This window comes from Anomaloglossus baeobatrachus, chromosome 6, assembly GCF_048569485.1.
Source record: "Anomaloglossus baeobatrachus isolate aAnoBae1 chromosome 6, aAnoBae1.hap1, whole genome shotgun sequence".
Taxonomy (NCBI): Eukaryota; Metazoa; Chordata; class Amphibia; order Anura; family Aromobatidae; genus Anomaloglossus; species Anomaloglossus baeobatrachus.
The window spans coordinates 163,108,291-163,130,024 of NC_134358.1; the positions used below are offsets into that span (position 1 = coordinate 163,108,291).

Consider the following 21,734-nt stretch of genomic DNA (forward strand, 5'->3'; position numbering starts at 1 on the left):
CTCCGATTCATGGCGGTCTAAGTCACGTCCTAAGAAGAACGCCGGAGGAACCGCTCCCAAAGCGGCCTCCTCATGACTTTCGGCCTCCCCAAACCGCATCCTCGGTCGGTGGCAGGCTCTCCCGCTTTTCCGACGCCTGGTTGCCACATGTCCAAGACCGATGGGTGAGAGACATTCTGTCTCACGGTTACAGGATAGAGCTCAGTTCTCGTCCTCCGATTCGTTTCTTCAGAACATCTCCACCCCCCGAGCGAGCCGATGCTCTTCTTCAGGCGGTGAGCACTCTGAAGGCAGAAGGAGTGGTGATCCCTGTTCCCCTTCAACAATGGGGCCACGGGTTTTACTCCAACTTGTTTGTGGTGCCAAAAAAGGACGGATCTTTCCGTCCCGTTCTGGACCTAAAACTGCTCAACAGACACGTGAAAACCAGGCGGTTCCGGATGGAGTCTCTCCGCTCCGTCATCGCCTCAATGTCCCAAGGAGACTTCCTAGCATCAATCGACATCAGGGATGCTTATCTCCACGTGCCGATTGCACCAGAGCATCAGCGCTTCCTGCGCTTCGCCATAGGAGACTAACACCTTCAGTTCGTGGCACTGCCTTTTGGCCTGGCGACAGCCCCACGGGTCTTCACCAAAGTCATGGCAACAGTGGTAGCAGTCCTACACTCTCAGGGACACTCGGTGATCCCTTACTTAGACGATCTGCTTGTCAAGGCCCCCTCTCGGGTGGCATGCCAACACAGCCTGAACATTGCTCTGGAGACTCTCCAGAGATTCGGGTGGATCATCAATTTCCCAAAGTCAAAATTGACACCGGCCCAATCACTGACATATCTCGGCATGGAGTTTCATACTCTCTCAGCGATAGTAAAGCTTCCGCTGGACAAACAGCGGTCACTACAGACAGGGGTGCAATCGCTCCTTCGAGCCCAGTCGCACCCCTTGAGGCGCCTCATGCACTTCCTAGGGAAGATGGTGGCAGCAATGGAGGCAGTTCCTTTTGCGCAGTTTCATCTGCGTCCACTTCAATGGGACATTCTTCGCAAATGGGACAGGAAGTCGACAGGAACGTCTCCCTTTCACGGGCGGCCAAGGCCTCCCTTCAGTGGTGGCTTCTTCCCACTTCTTTGTCGAAGGGGAAATCCTTCCTGCCCCCATCCTGGGCTGTGGTCACGACGGACGCGAGTCTGTCGGGGTGGGGAGCGGTCTTTCTCCACCACAGGGCTCAGGGTACCTGGACTCAGCCAGAGTCCTCCCTTCAGATCAATGTTCTGGAGATAAGGGCAGTGTATCTAGCCCTAAAGGCGTTCCAGCCGTGGCTGGAAGGCAGGCAGATCCGAATTCAGTCGGACAATGCCACGGCGGTGGCATACATCAACCACCAAGGCGGCACACGCAGTCGGCAAGCCTTCCAGGAAGTTCGGCGGATTCTGCTGTGGGTGGAAGCCACAGCCTCCACCATCTCCGCAGTTCACATCCCGGGCGTAGAAAACTGGGAAGCAGACTTTCTCAGTCGCCAGGGCATGGACGCAGGGGAATGGTCTCTTCACCCGGACGTGTTTCAAGAGATTTGTCACCGCTGGGGGAAGCCGGACGTCGACCTTATGGCGTTCCGGCACAACAACAAGGTCCCGGCATTCATGGCACGTTCTCAAGATCACCGAGCTCTGGCGGCAGACGCGTTAGTTCAGGATTGGTCGCAGTTTCGACTGCCTTATGTCTTTCCTCCTCTGGCTCTGCTGCCCAGAGTGTTACGCAAGATCAGGTCCGACTGCCGCCGCGCCATCCTCGTCGCTCCAGACTGGCCGAGGAGGTCGTGGTACCCGGATCTGTGGCATCTCACGGTAGGCCAACCGTGGGCACTACCAGACCGACCAGACTTGCTGTCTCAAGGGCCATTTTTCCATCTGAATTCTGCGGCCCTCAACCTGACTGTGTGGCCATTGAGTCCTGGATCCTAGCGTCTTCAGGGTTATCTCAAGAGGTCATTGCCACTATGAGACAGGCCAGGAAACCAACATCCGCTAAGATCTACCACAGGACGTGGAAGATCTTCTTATCCTGGTGCTCTGATCAGGGTTTTACTCCCTGGCCATTCGCCTTGCCCACTTTTCTGTCCTTCCTGCAATCCGGAATGGAAAAGGGGTTGTCTCTCGGCTCACTTAAGGGACAAGTCTCGGCGCTCTCGGTGTTTTTTCAAAAGCGTCTAGCCAGGCTTCCACAGGTACGCACGTTCCTGCAGGGGGTTTGCCACATAGTCCCTCCTTACAAGCGTCCGCTAGAACCCTGGGATCTGAACAGGGTGCTAACTGCTCTTCAGAAACCACCTTTCGAGCCAATGAGGGATATTTCTCTTTCACGCCTTTCGCAGAAGGTGGTCTTCCTAGTGGCAGTCACATCGCTTCGGAGAGTGTCTGAGCTAGCAGCGCTCTCATGCAAAGCCCCCTTCCTGGTATTTCACCAGGACAAGGTGGTTCTGCGCCCGGTTCCGGAGTTTCTCCCGAAGGTGGTATCCCCTTTTCATCTCAATCAGGATATCTCCTTACCTTCTTTTTGTCCTCATCCAGTTCACCAATGTGAAAAGGATTTGCACTTGTTAGATCTGGTGAGAGCACTCAGACTCTACATTTCTCGTACGGCGCCCCTGCGCCGCTCGGATGCGCTCTTTGTCCTTGTCGCTGGTCAGCGTAAAGGGTCGCAGGCTTCTAAGTCAACCTTGGCTCGGTGGATCAAGGAACCAATTCTTGAAGCCTACCGTTCTTCTGGGCTTCTGGTTCCTTCAGGGCTGAAGGCCCATTCTACCAGAGCCGTGGGTGCGTCCTGGGCTTTGCAGCAGCAGGCTACGGCTCAGCAGGTGTGTCAGGCGGCTACCTGGTCGAGTCTGCACACTTTCACGAAACACTATCAAGTGCATACCTACGCTTCGGCAGATGCCAGCCTAGGTAGGCGAGTCCTTCAGGCGGCGGTTGCCCACCTGTAGGAAGGGGCCGTTTTACGGCTCTTTTACCGAGGTATTCTTTTACCCACCCAGGGACTGCTTTTGGACGTCCCAATTGTCTGGGTCTCCCAATGGAGCGACAAAGAAGAAGGGAATTTTGTTTACTTACCGTAAATTCCTTTTCTTCTAGCTCCAATTGGGAGACCCAGCACCCGCCCCTGTTCCCTTCGGGCTGTTGTTCTTTGTGTACACATGTTGTTCATGTTGAATTGTTCTTGGTTTATGGTTTTCAGTTCTCCGAACATCCTTCGGATTGAATTTACCTTAGACCAATTTATAAGTTTCCTCCTTCTTGCTTTTTCACCAAAACTGAGGTGCTCGTGATGCACGGGAGGGTGTATAGGCAGAGGGGAGGGGCTTTACACTTTTAAGTGTAATACTTTGTGTGGCCTCCGGAGGCAGAAGCTATACACCCAATTGTCTGGGTCTCCCAATTGGAGCTAGAAGAAAAGGAATTTACGGTAAGTAAACAAAATTCCCTTCTTCTTGGCCCAGTCTTGACGTCTTATTTTATGTTTCTTGTTCAAAGGTGCAAATTGTCTCTCCAGTAAAGGAGACAAACTCTAGCGCAGCGCCACCTATTGGAGTTAGCGATTCTAAATGTGTGGATTTTTAACAATCCTTTGCATATGACTTAGAATATATGCCAGATCAGCATCCCAATTTGCAGACACGGTGTTTCGGGGTGCTTGCCCCTCGTCAGTGCAAAGTATGGGGTGTCTGATCTGGCTCATGAGAAGCTTTGTGGGGACCACGGGGAACACTATTTTCCTTAAGGAGACTTTGCAAGCCAGTCTGGCTGCCAGTAAGGGGACTTATAGCTGCCATGCCCCTCTAAGAAATATTCAAATTGTCTCTCCAGTAAAGGAGACAAACTCTAGCGCAGCGCCACCTATTGGAAGTAGCGATTCTAAAAGTCAAATGTGGATTTTTTTCAGCCTTCCTTACCTTAGCCATGTCCCTGAGTATGGCACACCTTGTGCTTTTTGATACTCCAGTAACGTTGCAGCTCTGAAATATGGCCAAACTGGTGGCAAATGGCATCTTGGCAGCTTCATGCTTGATTTTCATGGGCAGTTATTTTGCGCCTTTTTTGCCCAACACGCTTCTTGCGACCCTGTGGGCTATTTGCCATGAAACGCTTGATTGCTCGGTGATCACGCTTCAAATGTTTGGCAATTTCAAGACTTCTGCATCCCTCTGCAAGACATCTCACAATTTTGGACTTTTCAGAGCCCGTCAAATCTCTCTTCTGACCCATTTTGTTAAAGGAAAGGAAGTTGCCTAATAATTAAGCACACCTTATATAGAATGTTGATGTCCACACCCCTCCTCACTAGAGAGACTAGAGAGATGCACATCACCTGGTTTACTTAATTGGTAGTTGGCTCTCAAGCCTATACACCTTGGAGTAGGACAACATGTATAAAAAGTATCATGTGATCAGAATACTCATTTGCCTAATAATTCTGCACACAGTGTATGCTTTAAGAAGTAATTACCTTAATCTTGTTATCCTGTTCACTCTAGCAATTCTGAGATGAGTGCAGACCTTCCTTCTTTTGGAATGTGATTACTTTTTACCCTTGCCTGTAGAGGAGGAGCTTCACTGGTGCTCAAGTGCAGCACAGACTTACCTCAGCTAAGACAAAGCCTAGATCCTCAGGCTACATACATTCACACATAGCGTTTTTGCGGATCCGTTTTTTGCAGTGAAATGCAGGGACTCTGGGCATCCCAGCAAAGTCAATGGGTTTCAAGATATGACATCCAGACACATAGGTTTGTGAGGATCCGTTTTTGGGCTCCAAAATGGATCCTCACAAAGAATGAGCATGTCAGTTTGTGTGGTGTTTTTCTAATCTGCTTTTGCTATTGAAAGCATTATTTATGAGCTCAAAAACCTTTCAGGTGATGCAGTTCTTTAAAAAGCTGATCTGCTTTTGCAGCTGAAAAACGTATCCTCAAAAAACACAGCAAAAACGCTGTGTGTGAATGTAACCTTAGATCAGGAATAGAACAGACATTTATAGGACATTTCATAACTTTCCCAAATTCCTATGAAAAAATATTCAGCACATTCTGCATTGCAGTACTGTCCCCAATTTATTATATATTTTAGGAGTCGGAGTCGGTGCATTTTATACCGACTCCGACTCCACCAAAATGAGCTCCAACTCCGACTCCACCAAAATGAGCTCCAACTCCGACTCCACAGCCTTGGCTGTATGCCAAGCACTATGTGTGAATGTAGCCTTATTTCAGGAATAGACCAGTCATTTATAGGACAGTTCATAAGTTTCCCAAATTCCTATGAAAAAATATTCAGCACATTCTGAACTACTGTACCCAGTTTATTATGTATTTTAGGAGTCGGAGTCGGTCCATTTTATACTGACTCCGACTCCGACTCTACAGCCCTGGTTGTCACATGCAGTACACAATCAGTATTTGCCAGAAATTCTTGCAGCTCCTTTAATGTTGCTGTAGGCCTCTTAGCAGCCTCCCGGACAAATTTTCTTCTTGTTTTTTTATCAGTATTTAAGAGACATTCATGTCTGGTAGTGTCACTGTTATGCCAAATTTAAGCCATTTCTTGATGACCATCTTCACACTGTGCCATAGTAACTCTTCTCCTAATAACTTTCAGCAGTGAGATCCCTTTGCTGTGTTGTAAGCTGTTTATGGACTGCGGCTTTTCTTGTAAAATGCAACTAAGAAAATGTCAGTGTCAGGAAAATCCTATTAGAACAGGTGAACATTGTTTGTATGGCGTTAATCAGAATCACCATACATGATGGTTGTGTACTACTATTTAACATGAGTTTAAACACAATCACATTCCCAATTATAAGGTGGTGTTCACACATACAACCACATTATTTCAGTTTTGTGACTTGTATTTCTCACCTATAAAATGATTTGTATGTTTTTCAATGGATTTGAACAGTATATGGGTGAAGTTAAGGTGGAAAAGGTTCTGAAGCAACCCTTCTTGATATAATTTTTACTTGACAAAAACTGGCATTTTAACGGGTGCGTAGACTTTTTTATTTACAGTACATCCTAGCGCTTTATGTCTTCAAATGAACTCTGTCAGCAGGTTTCTGCAATGTAATCTAAAGACAGCATGCTGCAAGAGTTAAAACAGAACATTCAGCCTTGCATGTCCTATATCACAGTCTGTTTTTATATATCTGCAATGTTAGTATAAGCCTCTTATCTTTATCATTAGTGGGTCTCAGCTGAGCATAAGCTCTAGTCCGACTCCGCCCCCTTCTGCAGCTTCTGTCTATGAAAATGTGCACTGAAAGCCTGGTGTGGGCAGGGGAAGCTCTCCCAGCTCTGCTACATGCAAAATCTCAAATCTTTCACTGAGTCAAAATGGCTGCAGACAGTAATCAAAGTGATACTTCATTGAACTTAGGATCCCTTTTCCTACATTATGCTGCTCTTAGATGAGGTAGCAAAAACCTGGTGACATATTCCCTTTAAGGAAATCTGTCAGACTAATCCCCCTCCCTCCCCCCCCCCCCAAAAAAAATAAAAATGCAAAGAACTGTTTCTATGGTCGTGTTGTCCTCCAAACATTAATGTCAACCATACCTTTTACTTATGTCATCTGTTGGTCCTTGACTGAAAATTCGCTGTTTTAATTCATCAAAGGAGGCTTGAGGGGGTATTCCCATCTCCAAATTCTATCCCAATATGTAGTAGGTGTAATAGTAATAATATTAGCAAATACCTCAAATTAGAAATGTAGTATAGTTATTCTGATTCACTATGTCACTTACATCCTTTTAAAGGCATTGCAGGACCTTTGGTATCCATGGTTACAACCATTCATATAGTGACAGTTAGTTAGTTGTTCGTGGTGATAACCATGGATACCTAAGGTCCTACAATGCCCTGAAGAGGAGGTAAGCGATATAGTGAATCAGGAGAACTTTACTACATTTCTAATTGGAGGCATTTGCTAATATTATTAGTGTTATTACAACTAATACATATTGGGATAGGATCTTGGAGATGCGAATACCCCTTTACATATTCTCGATATGTCAATGCAGTTTTTCGGACTCTTAATTGGAGGGAAACAGGAACCATGGGTTATATGCTGCCACCTGGAGGCTGACACTAAAGCGGGCTTTACACGCAGCGATATCTGTACCGATATCGCTAACGTGCGTACCCGCCCCCATCGTTTGTGCGACATGGGCAAATCGCTGCCCGTTGCGGATCGTGCGGCGTCACAACGACGTCACACGGCAGGCGTCCAATAGAAGCGGAGGGGCGGAGATGAGCGGGACGTAAACATCCCGCCCACCTCTTCCTTCCGCATTGCCGGTGGAGGCAGATAACGAGATGTTCCTCGCTCCTGCAGGTGTCACACATAGCGATTTGTGCTGCCGCAGGAACGAGGAACTGCATCGTTAATTATAAGAGAATGAGTTTTTGTTTTAGGACGACCTTTCCGCGGCAAACGATTTTGGCCGCTTTGCGATCGTTTTAGGTCGCACAAAAGTGTCACACGCTGCGATATCGTTAATGACGCCGGATGTGCGTCACTAACGACGTGACCCCGACGATAAATCATTAACGATATCGTAGCATGTAAAGCCCGCTTAAGAATACATCATATAAAAATAAAGACTCGTATTACCTAGGTGACCAGCAACCAATGCTGCAGTCACCAGTGGTCATTTCCTAGATGAGGAGCGTAGCGCTCACAAGCTTTTTCCTATAGAGATTGTAAGTACTCCTATGAAGCTGGATCCAGCCATTTTCGGTACTTCTATACACCCTGGACAACCATGACATTTTCCCAAAATATCTATCTGAAGCGCACCAGAGGGGCCTGTATTAAAAATAAAAATAGGAAATCTTGAAGTTTTCACATTGGCCACTAGGGCTTTTTTTTAGAGTCTTAACTTTTTTATTGTTTCAGAAAACACTTTTACAAGTCCATAATAGTCAGACCAGACCCTATCTTTTGTATTGAGGTATCTAATGAGCATGTGCAGAGGTCATTATGTAGGGAGGGGAGCAAAGTCAGCTGTTATATCGCCTTTTGTGATTGGTGAATCCAGCTGTGTATAGAGGTGTTACCTCCCTGTAATCCTTCCTTTGCTGATAAGGAGCCTGCTGAAAACCCTTTATTGAAAGCACAGGAAGTATCAGTCAATAAAAGCCCCAGTGGTCAGTGTGAAAATTGGAAGATTTATTCTTTTTTTTTTTTTAACTAAAAAAAATGTTTAAATAAAAAAATATATATCACAAAAACTTGATTGAAATAGTAGCTCATTTTCTGATGATAGCGTCACTTTCAGGTTAGTTTTTGTGAATATTATTTTTAACAAATCTATCAGATGACAAATGGAGAGGTTTCTACAACCATTTTGCACATGAATTATGAATTTATTTATTTAGATATTTATGGAAATATTCATCTAAGTTTTAATTTCACATTTGTGTCCAAGAAAAAGTACAGTGGAGATTTTGTGTGCCAAATATAAAACATTCACTAAAAATGAGTATATTCCATGTTGGACGGCACGGTGGCTCAGTGGTTAGCACTCAGTGGTTAGCACTGTTGTCCTGGGTTCAAATCCCATCAAAGACAAAATCTGAAAAGAAGTTTGTATCATCTCCTCGTGTTTGCGTGGGTTTCCTCCAGATTCCCCTGTTTCCTACCAGACTATACTCATAGGGAATTTAGATTGTGGGCCTTAATGGGGATTTTTTTGGGATTTTGTCTTTCACAGTTGAAGTGTACCTAGGATAAAAATGACAGACCTCTCCATTCTTTGTAAGTGGTAAACCTTGCAAAATGGGCAGTATCAAATACTTATTTTCCCCAATGTAAGTGAATAAAATAAATAAGTAAAATGTTGCTGTATTAAGATTAAAAAATCAAATGCTCTTGATGTCCTTTCAGCCCCAAATACAAAAACCACAACAGAAGAAGCCGAGGGGGACGATGATGAAATTGCTTCCAGCTCTGAATTACTAAATGACTTGTTAACATCTTCTGTTATTGATGGGGCTTTTGACATTTTGGAAGGTAACTGTTATATTGCTGGCAAAATAGGAAAACATGCAGAAACTGATGATCGTGTAAATGTTTCTCATGCAATTTAATGGCAGAGCTGTTAAGACTACATGCACAGTATTTAGAGTGTACCAAGCATTTGGCACATAAGTGTTTTTTACCTGTATTCAATCATTCAGATTGGGCATGAAAGGTAAGGGTACCGTCTCACTAAACGACGTACCAGCGATTCCGACCACGATATGACCTGGTCAGTATCGCTGGTGCGTCGCTACATTGTCGCTGGTGAGTTGTCAATCAGGCAGATCTCACCAGCGGCCAATGACCAGCCAGCAGCGACTCGTGGAAATGATGCTGCTCTTGGTAACCAAGGTAAATATCGGGTAACTAAGCAAAATGCTTTGCTTGGTTACCCGATATTTACCCTGGTTACCAGCGCACACCGCTTAGCGCTGGCTCCCTGCACTCGTAGCCAGGGTACAGATCAGGTTACTAAGCAAAGCGCTTCGCTTAGTTACCCGAAGTTTACTCTGGCTACGTGTGCAGGGAGCCAGCACTGGCAGCCTGAGAGCGGCGTACGCTAGTAACCGAGGTAAATATCGGGTAACCAAGCAAAGCGCTTTGCTTAGTTACCCGATGTGTACCTTGGTTACCAGCGTCCGCAGCTTCCAGATGCCAGCTCCCTGCACATTCAGATCGTTGCTCTCTCGCTGTCAAACACAGTGATGTGTGCTTCACAGCGGGAGAGCAACGAGCAAAAAATTAACCAGCACTGTGTGTAACGATCAGCGATTTCACAGCAGGGGCCAGGTCGCTGCTTAGTGTCACACACAGCGAGATCGCTGATGAGGTCACTGGTATGTGACAAAACCTGTGAGTCAGCAGCGATCTCGCTAGCTATCTCGCTATGTGAGAAGTACCCCTAAGTTGGTGTTATAGAGATCAGCTATCTGTACACATAATTAGATTAAGGTGAGGTAGAATACAGGAGATATGGTACATGGGTACTTTATGTAAGGGTAAAAAATGGAAAACTAAACTGCTTTTGAAGTCTTTCCTAAAATTTTTAGGTATCATAAATCTTCACTTCTGCAGAAATGGAAGTTTTGAGAATTGTTTATTGTTTACTATTAGGTAGTAAAGAAATTCCTTCAATCTTCCATGGCGAACCAATTAGTGACAGAAGGAGTACGTTTCAAGCACATCTGGCTCCCGTGACCAGCCCAGGCCTGGTGAGTGTGATCACTGTATGTTACTTAAAGGGAATCTTTCAGCAGGTTTTTGCAATATAAGCTGAGGACAGCATGCTGCATGGGTTAATAAACAAAAAGCAACTGTGCTCCTCTTATCTGTATGTGTGCAATTGTTTACGTCAACTAAAGGGTTTAATACCCTGTGATTACCATTACAGGACTAGCCCTTGCACCATGGCAGTCTGACACGCCCCCTACTGTGATTGATACCTATTAATGCACAATCTCTATTGAGACCTTGGTGTTCCTGAATCTAAATTCTTAGATATTCTCAGAATGACTTCAGCCAATAGTCTGTGTGATATACCATTGGATTCATTATCTCCTTGTCTACGTTTTGTTACTTTCAAATGAGGTAGCAAAAACCTGCTGACAGATTCCCTTTAAATGGTTCAGGAAGCCTAAATGCTCTTTACTGATCCTGTCCTGGGAATAAAGTGATGGATTCCTGCCCATGACTAGTTGTATGTTGGGAACATAGATTGGAAAACAGCAATGTAATAAAAAGAGTGTAAAGTTCTTATTAATTGGACAAGGCAGCACAACATGTTCAAAACGCTAACAAAAAAGTAACAAAAGAGAACATAGCCAAAACCTGTTAACACAACATTATAGAAAAAGCTTATTATTATATAACTAAAGAAAACGAATTACCTACTAACCTTTTTTCTTTGTCGCTCCATTGGGAGACCCAGACAATTGGGGTGTATAGCTTCTGTCTCCGGAGGCCACACAAAGTATTACACTTTAAAAAGTGTAACCCCTCCCCTCTGCCTATACACCCTCCCGTGCCTCACGGGCCCATCAGTTTTATGCTTTGTGTTGAAGGAGGCTGACATTCACACAATGCTCCACATTTTAGTCAGCAGCAGCTGCTGATTGTATCGGATGGAAGCAGGGCCGTATTTACCACTAGGCACCCGTGGTCCGGTGCCTAGGGCGGCAGATTGTGAGGGGCGGCACCCTCTGGCAGCAAAAAAAAAAAAAAAAAAAAAAATTTTTTTTTTTTTTTTTTTTTTACATTTTTTTTTTGTGGCCGCCGAGCACAGGGAGCTGATTGACCCCGGAACTGCCGGCGCCTGCACTTCCGGGGTCACAGGCGCGCGCCAATCAGCTCCTTCCTCTGTGCTGCGTCCACTGCTGTGTGGACGTCACATGCAGAGCTCGCAGCAGGACGCCGCGGAGGACGCCGTGATGGAAGCCGGTGTCAGAAGAGGATACTCACGTGAGCCAGGAAGATGGCGGCGGGCACTGGAGCAGGTAAGTGGATTCATAAGGAGCGTGGGAGTGTCTCTAATGCAGACCAGAGATCTGCGCATGCGGGGGGGGAGGCGGCAAAGGCAGATACTGGAGGGAGGCAGAGGCTGAGACTGGGGGGAGGCTGGAGGGAGGCAGAGGCTGAGACTGGGGGGAGGCTGGAGGGAGGCAGAGGCTGAGACTGGGGGGAGGCTGGAGGTAGGCAGAGGCTGAGACTGGAGGGAGGCAGTGGCTGAGACTGGGGGGAGGCTGGAGGGAGGCAGAGGCTGAGACTGGAGAGAGGCAGAGGCTGAGACTGGGGGGAGGCTGGAGGGAGGCAGAGGCTGAGACTGGAGGGAGGCAGAGGCTGAGACTGTGGGGAGGCTGGAGGGAGGCAGAGGCTGAGACTGGGGGAGGCTGGAGGGAGGCAGAGGCAGAGACTGGGGGGGAGGCTGGAGGGAGGCAGAGACTGGGGGGGAGGCTGGAGGGAGGCAGAGGCTGAGACTGGGGGAGGCTGGAGAGAGGCAGAAGCTGAGACTGGGGGGAGGCTGGAGGGAGGCAGAGGCAGAGACTGGGGGGAGGCTGGAGGGAGGCAGAGGCTGAGACTGGGGGGAGACTGGAGGGAGGCAGAGGGAGAGACTGTGGGGAGGCTGGAGGGAGGCAGAGGCAGAGACTGGGGGGAGGCTGGAGGGAGGCAGAGGCAGAGACTGGGGGGAGGCTGGAGGGAGGCAGAGGCAGAGACTGGGGGGAGGCTGGAGGGAGGCAGAGGCAGAGACTGGAGGGAGGCAGAGGCTGAGACTGGAGGGAGGCAGAGGCTGAGACTGGGGGGAGGCTGGAGGGAGGCAGAGGCTGAGACTGGAGAGAGGCAGAGGCTGAGACTGGGGGGAGGTTGGAGGGAGGCAGAGGCTGAGACTGGAGGGAGGCTGGAGGGAGGCAGAGGCAGAGACTGGGGGGAGGCTGGAGGGAGGCTGAGGCAGAGACTGGGGGGAGGCTGGAGGGAGGCAGAGACTGGAGGGAGGCAGAGGCTGAGACTGGAGGGAGGCAGAGGCTGAGACTGGGGGGAGGCTGGAGGGAGGCAGAGGCTGAGACTGGAGAGAGGCAGAGGCTGAGACTGGGGGGAGGTTGGAGGGAGGCAGAGGCTGAGACTGGAGGGAGGCAGAGGCTGAGACTGTGGGGAGGCTGGAGGGAGGCAGAGGCTGAGACTGGGGGAGGCTGGAGGGAGGCAGAGGCAGAGACTGGGGGGAGGCTGGAGGGAGGCAGAGGCAGAGACTGGGAAGAGGCTGGAGGGAGGCAAAGGCTGAGACTGGGGGGAGGCTGGAGGGAGGCAGAGGCAGAGACTGGGGGGAGGCTGGAGGGAGGCAGAGGCAGAGACTGCAGGGAGGCAGAGGCTGAGACTGGAGGGAGGCAGAGGCTGAGACTGGGGGGAGGCTGGAGGGAGGCAGAGGCTGAGACTGGAGAGAGGCAGAGGCTGAGACTGGGGGGAGGTTGGAGGGAGGCAGAGGCTGAGACTGGAGGGAGGCAGAGGCTGAGACTGTGGGGAGGCTGGAGGGAGGCAGAGGCTGAGACTGGGGGAGGCTGGAGGGAGGCAGAGGCAGAGACTGGGGGGAGGCTGGAGGGAGGCAGAGGCAGAGACTGGGGGGAGGCTGGAGGGAGGCAGAGGCTGAGACTGGGGGGAGGTTGGAGGGAGGCAGAGGCTGAGACTGAGGGAGGCAGAGGCTGAGACTGTGGGGAGGCTGGAGGGAGGCAGAGGCTGAGACTGGGGGAGGCTGGAGGGAGGCAGAGGCAGAGACTGGGGGGAGGCTGGAGGGAGGCAGAGGCAGAGACTGGGGGGAGGCTGGAGGGAGGCAGAGGCTGAGACTGGGGGGAGGCTGGAGAGAGGCAGAGGCTGAGACTGGGGGGAGGCTGGGGGGAGGCAGAGGCTGAGACTGGGGGGAGGCTGGAGAGAGGCAGAGGCTGAGACTGGGGGGAGGCTGGAGGGAGGCAGAGGCAGAGACTGGGGGGAGGCTGGAGGGAGGCAGAGGCAGAGACTGGGGGGAGGCTGGAGGGAGGCAGAGGCAGAGACTGGGGGGAGGCTGGAGGGAGGCAGAGGCAGAGACTGGGGGGAGGCTGGAGGGAGGCAGAGTCTGAGACTGGGGGGAGGCTGGAGGGAGGCAGAGGCAGATACTGGGGGGAGGCTGGAGGGAGGCAGAGGCAGAGACTGGAGGGAGGCAGAGGCTGAGACTGGAGGGAGGCAGAGGCTGAGACTGGGGGGAGGCTGGAGGGAGGCAGAGGCTGAGACTGGAGAGAGGCAGAGGCTGAGACTGGGGGGAGGTTGGAGGGAGGCAGAGGCAGAGACTGGGGGGGAGGCTGGAGGGAGGCAGAGGCAGAGACTGGGGGGAGGCTGGAGGGAGGCAGAGTCAGAGACTGGGGGGAGGCTGGAGGGAGGCAGAGGCAGAGACTGGGGGGAGGCTGGAGGGAGGCAGAGGCTGAGACTGGAGGGAGGCTGAGACTGGGGGGAGGCTGGAGGGAGACTGAGGCTGAGACTGGGGGAGGCTGGAGGGAGGCTGAGACTGGAGGGAGGCTGAGGCTGAGACTGGGGGGAGGCTGGAGGGAGGCAGAGGCAGAGACTGGGGGGAGGCTGGAGGGAGGCAGAGGCAGAGACTGGGGGGAGGCTGGAGGGAGGCTGAGACTGGAGGGAGGCTGAGGCTGAGACTTGAGGGAGGCTGAGGCTGAGACTGGAGGGAGGCTGGAGGGAGGCTGAGGCGGAGACTGGGGCAGGCTGAGGCTGGGGGGAGGCAAAGGCTGAGACTGGGGAAGAGAGGCTGATGCTGAGGGAAGATAGAGGCTGATGCTGGGGGAGAGAGGCTGATGCTGGGGGAGTGGGAGAGAGGGGCTAATGCTAGAGACAAAGGACAAGGGATGAGGGATAGTGCAATGACAAAATCGATTGGGTGGGGGGAGTGTAAGGACTCAGAATAAGAGGGGGCAGCATTGGGAGCTCATTGTGAAGAAGGGGCAGCATGTGTGGGATCAGTATGGAGTGGAGCAATGTAGGGGAGTCAATATCAAGAGTGGGGTAGTGTGTGTGTGGGGGGTCTCAGCATAAGCGTTAGTGTGGTGGTCTTAGCATGAGTGGGGCAACATGAAGGTCTCATTATGGAAAAGAGGAAGGCAGCATTAGGAGCTCATGGAGAGGGACAGCATGCATGGGACATTGTGAGAAGGGGGCAGCATGCATGGGACACTGAGGAGGGGGCAGCATGCATGAGACATTGTGAGGAGGGAGCAGCATGCATGGGACATTGTGAGGAAGGAGCAGCATGCATGGGACATTGTGAGGAGGGAGCATCAAGCATGAGACATTGTGCGGAGGGAGCAGCATGCATGGGACATTGTGAGGAGGGAGCAGCATGCATGGGACATTGTGAGGCGGGAGCAGCATACATGAGACATTGTGAGGAGGGGGCAGCATGCATGAGACATTGTGAGGAGGGAGCAGCATTCATGGGACATTGTGAGGAGGGAGCAGCATGCATGGGACATTGTGAGGAGGGGCAGCATGCATGGGACATTGTGAGGAGGGAGCAGCATGCATGGGACATTGTGAAGAGGGGGCAGCATGCATGGGACATTGTGAGGAGAGAGCAGCATGCATGGGACATTGTGAGGAGGGGGCAGCATGCATGGGACATTGTGAGGAGGGGGCAGCATGCATGGGACATTGTGAGGAGGGGGCAGCATGCATGGGACATTGTGAGGAGGGGGCAGCATGCAAGGGACATTGTGAGGAGGGGGCAGCATGCAAGGGACATTGTGAGGAGGGAGCAGCATGCATGGGACATTGTGAGGAGGGGGCAGCATGCATGGGACATTGTGAGGAGGGGGCAACATGCAAGGGACATTGTGAGGAGGGGGCAGCATTCATGGGACATTGTGAGGAGGGGGCAGCATGCATGGGACATTGTGAGGAGGGGGCAGAAAGCATGGGACATTGTGAGGAGGGAGCAGCATGCATGGGACATTGTGACGAGGGAGCAGCATGCATGGGACATTGTGAGGAGGGGGCAGCATGCATGGGACATTGTGAGGAGGGGGCAGCATGCATGGGACATTGTGAGGAGGGGGCAGCATGCATAGGACATTGTGAAGAGGGGGCAGCATGCATGGGACATTGTCCTCACATCATGCTGCTCCCTCCTCACAATGTACAGATCATATTTCATAATCGAGGAAGGTGTGGTGGATATACAGTAGTTTATAAGGGAGGGCAGTGTGTAGTTTATTAGGGGCAGTGTGACAGTCACAGTATATAAGTGGGGACGGTGGGAATATTTTATACTCATGCTATGTTTTGATGTGCCTGTGGTGATTCCCATTGGGGGGGGTTCGTTTCTTATTGATACTTTTTAAAGTGTGCTACAGAGTAGATCTGCCTTAAACAGATGTCGTGTGCGAAAACTCAGTTTTACGTTGTCACTAAGGGGCGCGACCACTTAAAGTGCCTAGGGCAGCACGAAGGCAAAATACAGCCCTGGATGGAAGAAAAGAGGGCCCCTAACAGGGCCCCCGGCATGCTCCCTTCTCACCCCACTGAGTCGGCGGTGCTGTTAAGGTTGAGGTACACATTGCGGGTACAGAGGCTGGAGCCACATGCCGTTTTCCTTCCCCATCCCTTTAGGGGCTCTGGGTGAAGTGGGATCCTAACCGGTCATCCAGCCACTGGGACCGGGCTCCCTCCGCAGCCCCAGGGGGAATCTGCCGGACAGGAGACTGAGTATCGTCAGGGACAAGGCCCTGCAACTACAGGTACTCTGTGTCCCCTTTTGGGACGGTGCATGAAGCACCTTGGCCTCAGACGCTGCAGCGACTGCGGTGTGGTTTTTTTGACCGGGACTACCGCGCCGACCGTGCCTGTTTGCCGGCCGCGGTTTTTACTTTAGTCCCCGGCTTTTGCGGCCTAGTATATTACACTCCCGCCCCTGGGCCTGCCAGTCAGGGTGAAGGGCGGGACGGTCGGTATGACGCCGACGGTGAGGGCTGGAGCACACTTCGCTGTCCTCCTCCCCCCTCACTGTTCACTATGGGGCGCAGATTCCCGCACTTTTGTGGTTCCGCCCTCAGCTCCCTCCTCCCCTCGGAACGCCGGCAGGCATTGTTATATGGCTCTCAGTATGATTCTGCCGGTGGAGAATCTCAGAATGTGCTCTGCAGCTAACGGGAGAGGGGGTTCCTAACCGGTCGCCATGCCCTGGGACCGGGCTCCATCCGCAGCCCCTGGGGGATTCTGACGGACAGGAGACTGGACATCATCAGGGACAGAGCCCTGCATCCATAAGGTACTCTGTGTCCCCTTTGGGGACGCTGCATGCAGCACCTGGGTTTCAAACGCCGCAGCGGTTGCTGTGTGGTTTGTGAGACCGGGACTACCGCGCCGACCGCGCCTGTTTGCCGGCCGCGTTTTTAACTTTAGTCCCCGGCTCTTGCGGCCTAGTACCATATACTCCCGTTCCCGGGCCTGCCAGTCAGGGGTAACGACGGGACGGCCGAATGGACGTCGGCAGTGAGGGCTGGAGCATACTTGGAATCCTCCTCCCCCCTCACTGTGCACTGTGGGGCACCAGTTTCCCAATCGGGTGCTGGCCACCCTTGGGTGCCGAAGTGTGTGTATATATATATATATATATATATTTATATGGTATATGATTTCACTGTTCGGCAGCACTATTGCTTTTGGCTATATACCCTCGCTGATTACTAAGAGGTGACAACAGCAGGTCGTCCGCAAACAGTAAGGGTGCCAGGGCACAGGCTTTCTTTGCAACCTGTGCCTCTTGTGCGGCTATATTGCCGGCAGGTTCCACCTATCATTGCAAATGCATGGCCCCTGGGGCACTCACTCAGCCGGAGCCTCCGGCACTGGTGGGACCCTTGGCTCAGGTGGTACCACTGGTTTCCACTGCACAGATGGCAGGGAGAGAGTTTGCACGTTTGACTGAGCAACTCTCTGAGTCGCTTTCACATTCCATGGCCCAGTCTATGAACAGAGGGGCTGCTAAGATACTGGAAGCTTTGCAGTCCAGACCGGTAACACAGGGCCAGGGCGCTGTGAGTTCATCGCTCCCAGGCCCCTCTGGGTCGGTACAACAAGGGGCTCCTGGGGTAACACCCAGATCCCACGGTGAGAACTCGGACCGCGGCCTCAGACAGGCTAAGCGGGCTCGCTGGGAACTTTCCACGACTTCATGACGCTGTTCGGGGTCTCAGCTTGAGGACTCTCGGGAGAATGAAGCGGAGGTCGCAGCTCAGGGCTCTGAACCTGACGTTGCTCTCAATCTGGATACACCTGAAGGGGACGCCATAGTAAATGACCTTATAGCTTCCATCAACCAGGTGCTAGACCTCTCTTCCCCATCTTCTCCTATGGAGGAGTCGGCTTCACAGCGGGAGAAACACCAGTTTAGGTTTCCCAAATGTACACGGAGTGCGTTTTTTCGATCACTCTAACTCCAGAGAGGCTGTCCAGAAGCACAGAACTTTCCGGACAAGCGCTTTACTAAGCGCCTTAAGGACACACGTTACCCTTTCACCCCCTGACGTAGTTAAGGGTTGGGCTCAGTGTCACAAGGTGGATCCTCCAGTCTCCAGACTGGCGGCTAGATCCGTAGTATTCGTGGCAGATGGTTCATCTCTCATGGATGCCACTGACAGGCAAATAAAGCTTATGATGAAATCCATCTATGAAGCCATAGGCGCATCTTTTGCTCCGGCCTTCGCAGCCGTGAGGGCACTCCAAGCTATCTCAGCTTCTCTGGCTGAGATTAATGCGGTCGTCGGCCGCCCCAAACCGCATCCTCGGTCGGTGGCAGGCTCTTCCGCTTTTGCGACGCCTGGTGGCCACATTTCCAAGACCGATGGGTGAGAGACATTCTGTCTCACGGTTACAGGATAGAGTTCAGCTCTCGTCCTCCGACTCGTTTTTTTCAGAACATCTCCGCCCCCCGAACGGACCGTTGCGCTTTTTCAGGCGGTGGACACTCTGAAAACAGAAGGAGTGGTGATCCCCGTTCCCCTTCAGGAACGCGGTCGCGGCTTTTACTCCAATCGGTTCGTGGTGCCAAAAAAGGACGGCTCATTCCGTTCCGTTTTGGACCTCAAATTGCTCAACAAACATGTGACAACCAGGCGGTTTCGCATGGAATTCCTCCGATCTGTCATCGCTTCGATGTCCCAAGGAGACTTCCTAGCATCAATCGACATCAAAGATGCCTATCTCCATGGCAGATCGCTCAAGAGCATCAACGCTTCCTGCGTTTCGCCATCAGGGACGAACACCTTCAATTTGTGGCACTGCCTTTCGGCCTGGCGACAGCCCCACGGGTCTTCACCAAGGTCATGGCATCCGTCGTAGCGATCCTACACTCTCATGGCCACTCGGTGATCCCTTACCCAGACGATCTCCTAGTCAAGGCACCCTCACGGGTGGCTTGTCAACACAGTCTGACCGTTGCTCTGGAGACTCTCCAGAGGTTCGGGTGGATCATCAATTTTCCAAAGTCAAATTGGTCTCCGACCCAGTCACTAACGTACCTCGGGATGGAGTTTCATACTCTCTCAGCGATGGTCAAGCTACCGCTGGACAAACAGCGGTCGCTGCAGACAGGGGTGCAATCCCTTCTACGGGCCCAGTCGCACCCCTTGAGGCGCCTCATGCACTTCCTGGGGAAGATGGTGGCAGCAATGGAGGCAGTTCCATTTGCGCAATTTCATCTGCGTCCTCTCCAATGGGACATTCTCCGCAAATGGGACAAGAGGCCGACGTCCTTGGACAGGAACGTCTCTCTCTGTCTCTGGAAGCCAAGACCTCACTTCAGTGGTGGCTTCTCCCCACTTCTCTGTCAATTGGTTTTTCTTCACCACAAGGCTCAGGGAACCTGGACTCCGACAGAGTCCTCCCTTCAGATCAATGTTCTGGAGATAAGGGCAGTGTATCTAGCCCTCAAGGCGTTCCATCGGTGGCTCGAGGGCAGGCAGATCCGCATACAGTCGGACAACGCCACGGCGGTTGCGTACATCAACCACCAGGGCGGCACTCGCAGCCGTCAAGCCTTCCAAGAAGTCCGGCGGATTCTGCTGTGGGCGGAGGCCACAGCCTCCACCATCTCCGCGGTTCACATTCCGGGCGTAGAAAACTGGGAAGCAGACTTCCTCAGTCGCCAGGGCATGGACGCGGGGGAATGGTCTCTCCACCCGGACGTGTTTCAAGAGATCTGTTGCCGCTGGGGACCGCCGGACGTCGATCTCATGGCGTCTCGGCACAACAACAAGGTCCCGGCATTCATGGCACGGTCTCAGGACCACAGAGCTCTGGCGGCGGACGCCTTAGTTCAGGATTGGTCGCAGTTTCAACTGCCTTATGTATTCCCTCCTCTGGCAATGCTGCCAGAGTGTTGCGCAAGATCAGGTCCGACTGCCGCCACGCCATTCTTGTCGCTCCAGATTGGCCGAGGCGGTCGTGGTACCCGGATCTGTGGCATCTCACGGTGGAGCAACCGTGGGCGCTCCCAGACCGACCAGACTTGCTATCTCAAGGGCCATTTTTCCATCTGAATTCTGCGGCCCTCAACCTGACTGTGTGGCCATGGAGTCCTGGCTCTTAGCGTCCTCAGGGTTGTCTCAAGATGTCATTGCCAATATGAGACAGGCCAGGAAACCAACGTCCGCCAAGATCTATTACAGATCTTGGAGGATCTTCTTAGCCTGGTGCTCTGAAATTGGGTTTACCCCCTGGCCGTTTGCCCTTACCCAGGTTTCTTTCCTTCCTTCAATCGGGATTGGACAAGGGTTGTCTCTCGGCTCTCTCATAGGTCAAGTCTCGGCGCTTTCCGTGTTTTTTTCAAAAGCGTCTAGCCAGGCTTCCGCAGGTCCGCACGTTCCTGCAGGGAGTTTGCCACATAGTCCCACCTTACAAGCGTCCGCTGGAACCCTGGGATCTCAACATGGTTCTACAGGATCTTCAAAAAACCACCTTTTGAACCGCTGCGGGATGTCTCTCTATCACGTCTTTCGCAGAAGGTGGCATTTCTAGTGGCGGTTACTTCACTCCGTAGAGTGTCAGAGCTTGCAGCGCTGTCATGCAAAGGCCCTTTCCTGGTATTTCACCAGGATAAGGTGGTTCTGTGTCCGGTCCAAGGAACCAATTCTCGAAGCTTACCGTTCTGCTGGGCTTCCGGTTCCCTCAGGGCTGAAGGCCCATTCTACCAGAGCCGTGGGTGCGTCCTGGGCTTTGAGGCACCAGGCTACGGCTCAGCAGGTGTGTCAGGCGGCAACCTGGTCGAGCCTGCACACTTTCACGAAACACTATCAGGTGCATACCTATGCTTCGGCGGATGCCAGCATAGGTAGACGAGTCCTTCAGGCGGCGGTTGCCCACCTGTAGGAAGGGGCCGTTTTACGGCTCTATTACGAGGTATTATTTTACCCACCCAGGGACTGCTTTTGGACGTCCCAATTGTCTGGGTCTCCCAATGGAGCGACAAAGAAGAAGGGAATTTTGTTTACTTACCGTAAATTCCTTTTCTTCTAGATCCTATTGGGAGACCCAGCACCCGCCCCTGTTCCCTTCGGGCTGTTTGTTCTTTTGTGTACACATGTTGTTCATGTTGAATTGTTCTTTTGGTTTATGGTTTCAGTTCTCCGAACACCCTTCGGATTGAATTTACCCTAGACCAATTTATGTTTCCTCCTTCCTGCTTTGGCACCAAAACTGATGGGCCCGTGAGGCACGGGAGGGTGTATAGGCAGAGGGGAGGGGTTTACACTTTTTAAAGTGTAATACTTTGTGTGGCCTCCGGAGGCAGAAGCTATACACCCCAATTGTCTGGGTCTCCCAATAGGAGCTAGAAGAAAAGGAATTTACGGTAAGTAAACAAAATTCCCTTCTTTTCAGATTATAAGACGCAATTTTCCTCCCAAAAATTTGAGAGGAAAGTGAGGGGTCCGTCTTATAATCTAAATATAGCTTACTGGGGTGCTGGAGAGGGGTTGCAAGGGGCCAGGGGAATGCTGCAGCGGCTGTGCAGGGGCTGCGGTGGCCAGGCTGGTGCGGGGTCTGCGAAACCTGGTACTGGAGCGGCTGTGCAATGTCACCGGCTGCTGCAGCGGCTGTGCAGGGTCTGCACGTGGTCTCCGGCGGCTGGTGTTGGGGCTGCGGGTCG

At 51.8% G+C, this 21,734-nt stretch overlaps 2 protein-coding genes across 2 annotated transcripts in view; one reads left to right on the forward strand and one right to left on the reverse strand.

Annotated features, from left to right (window-relative positions):
- Positions 1-21,734, reverse strand: part of OSBPL1A (oxysterol binding protein like 1A) — a 316,689-nt gene that overhangs the window by 291,086 nt on the left and 3,869 nt on the right. The window lies entirely within an intron of this gene.
- The window catches only part of IMPACT (impact RWD domain protein), an 88,963-nt gene that overhangs the window by 38,751 nt on the left and 28,478 nt on the right, over positions 1-21,734 (forward strand). Inside the window, exons 6-7 of the mRNA XM_075353348.1 lie at positions 8,939-9,064; positions 10,187-10,284. Of these exons, the coding sequence (XP_075209463.1) occupies positions 8,939-9,064; positions 10,187-10,284 (224 nt within the window). The remainder of the gene's footprint in view (positions 1-8,938; positions 9,065-10,186; positions 10,285-21,734) is intronic.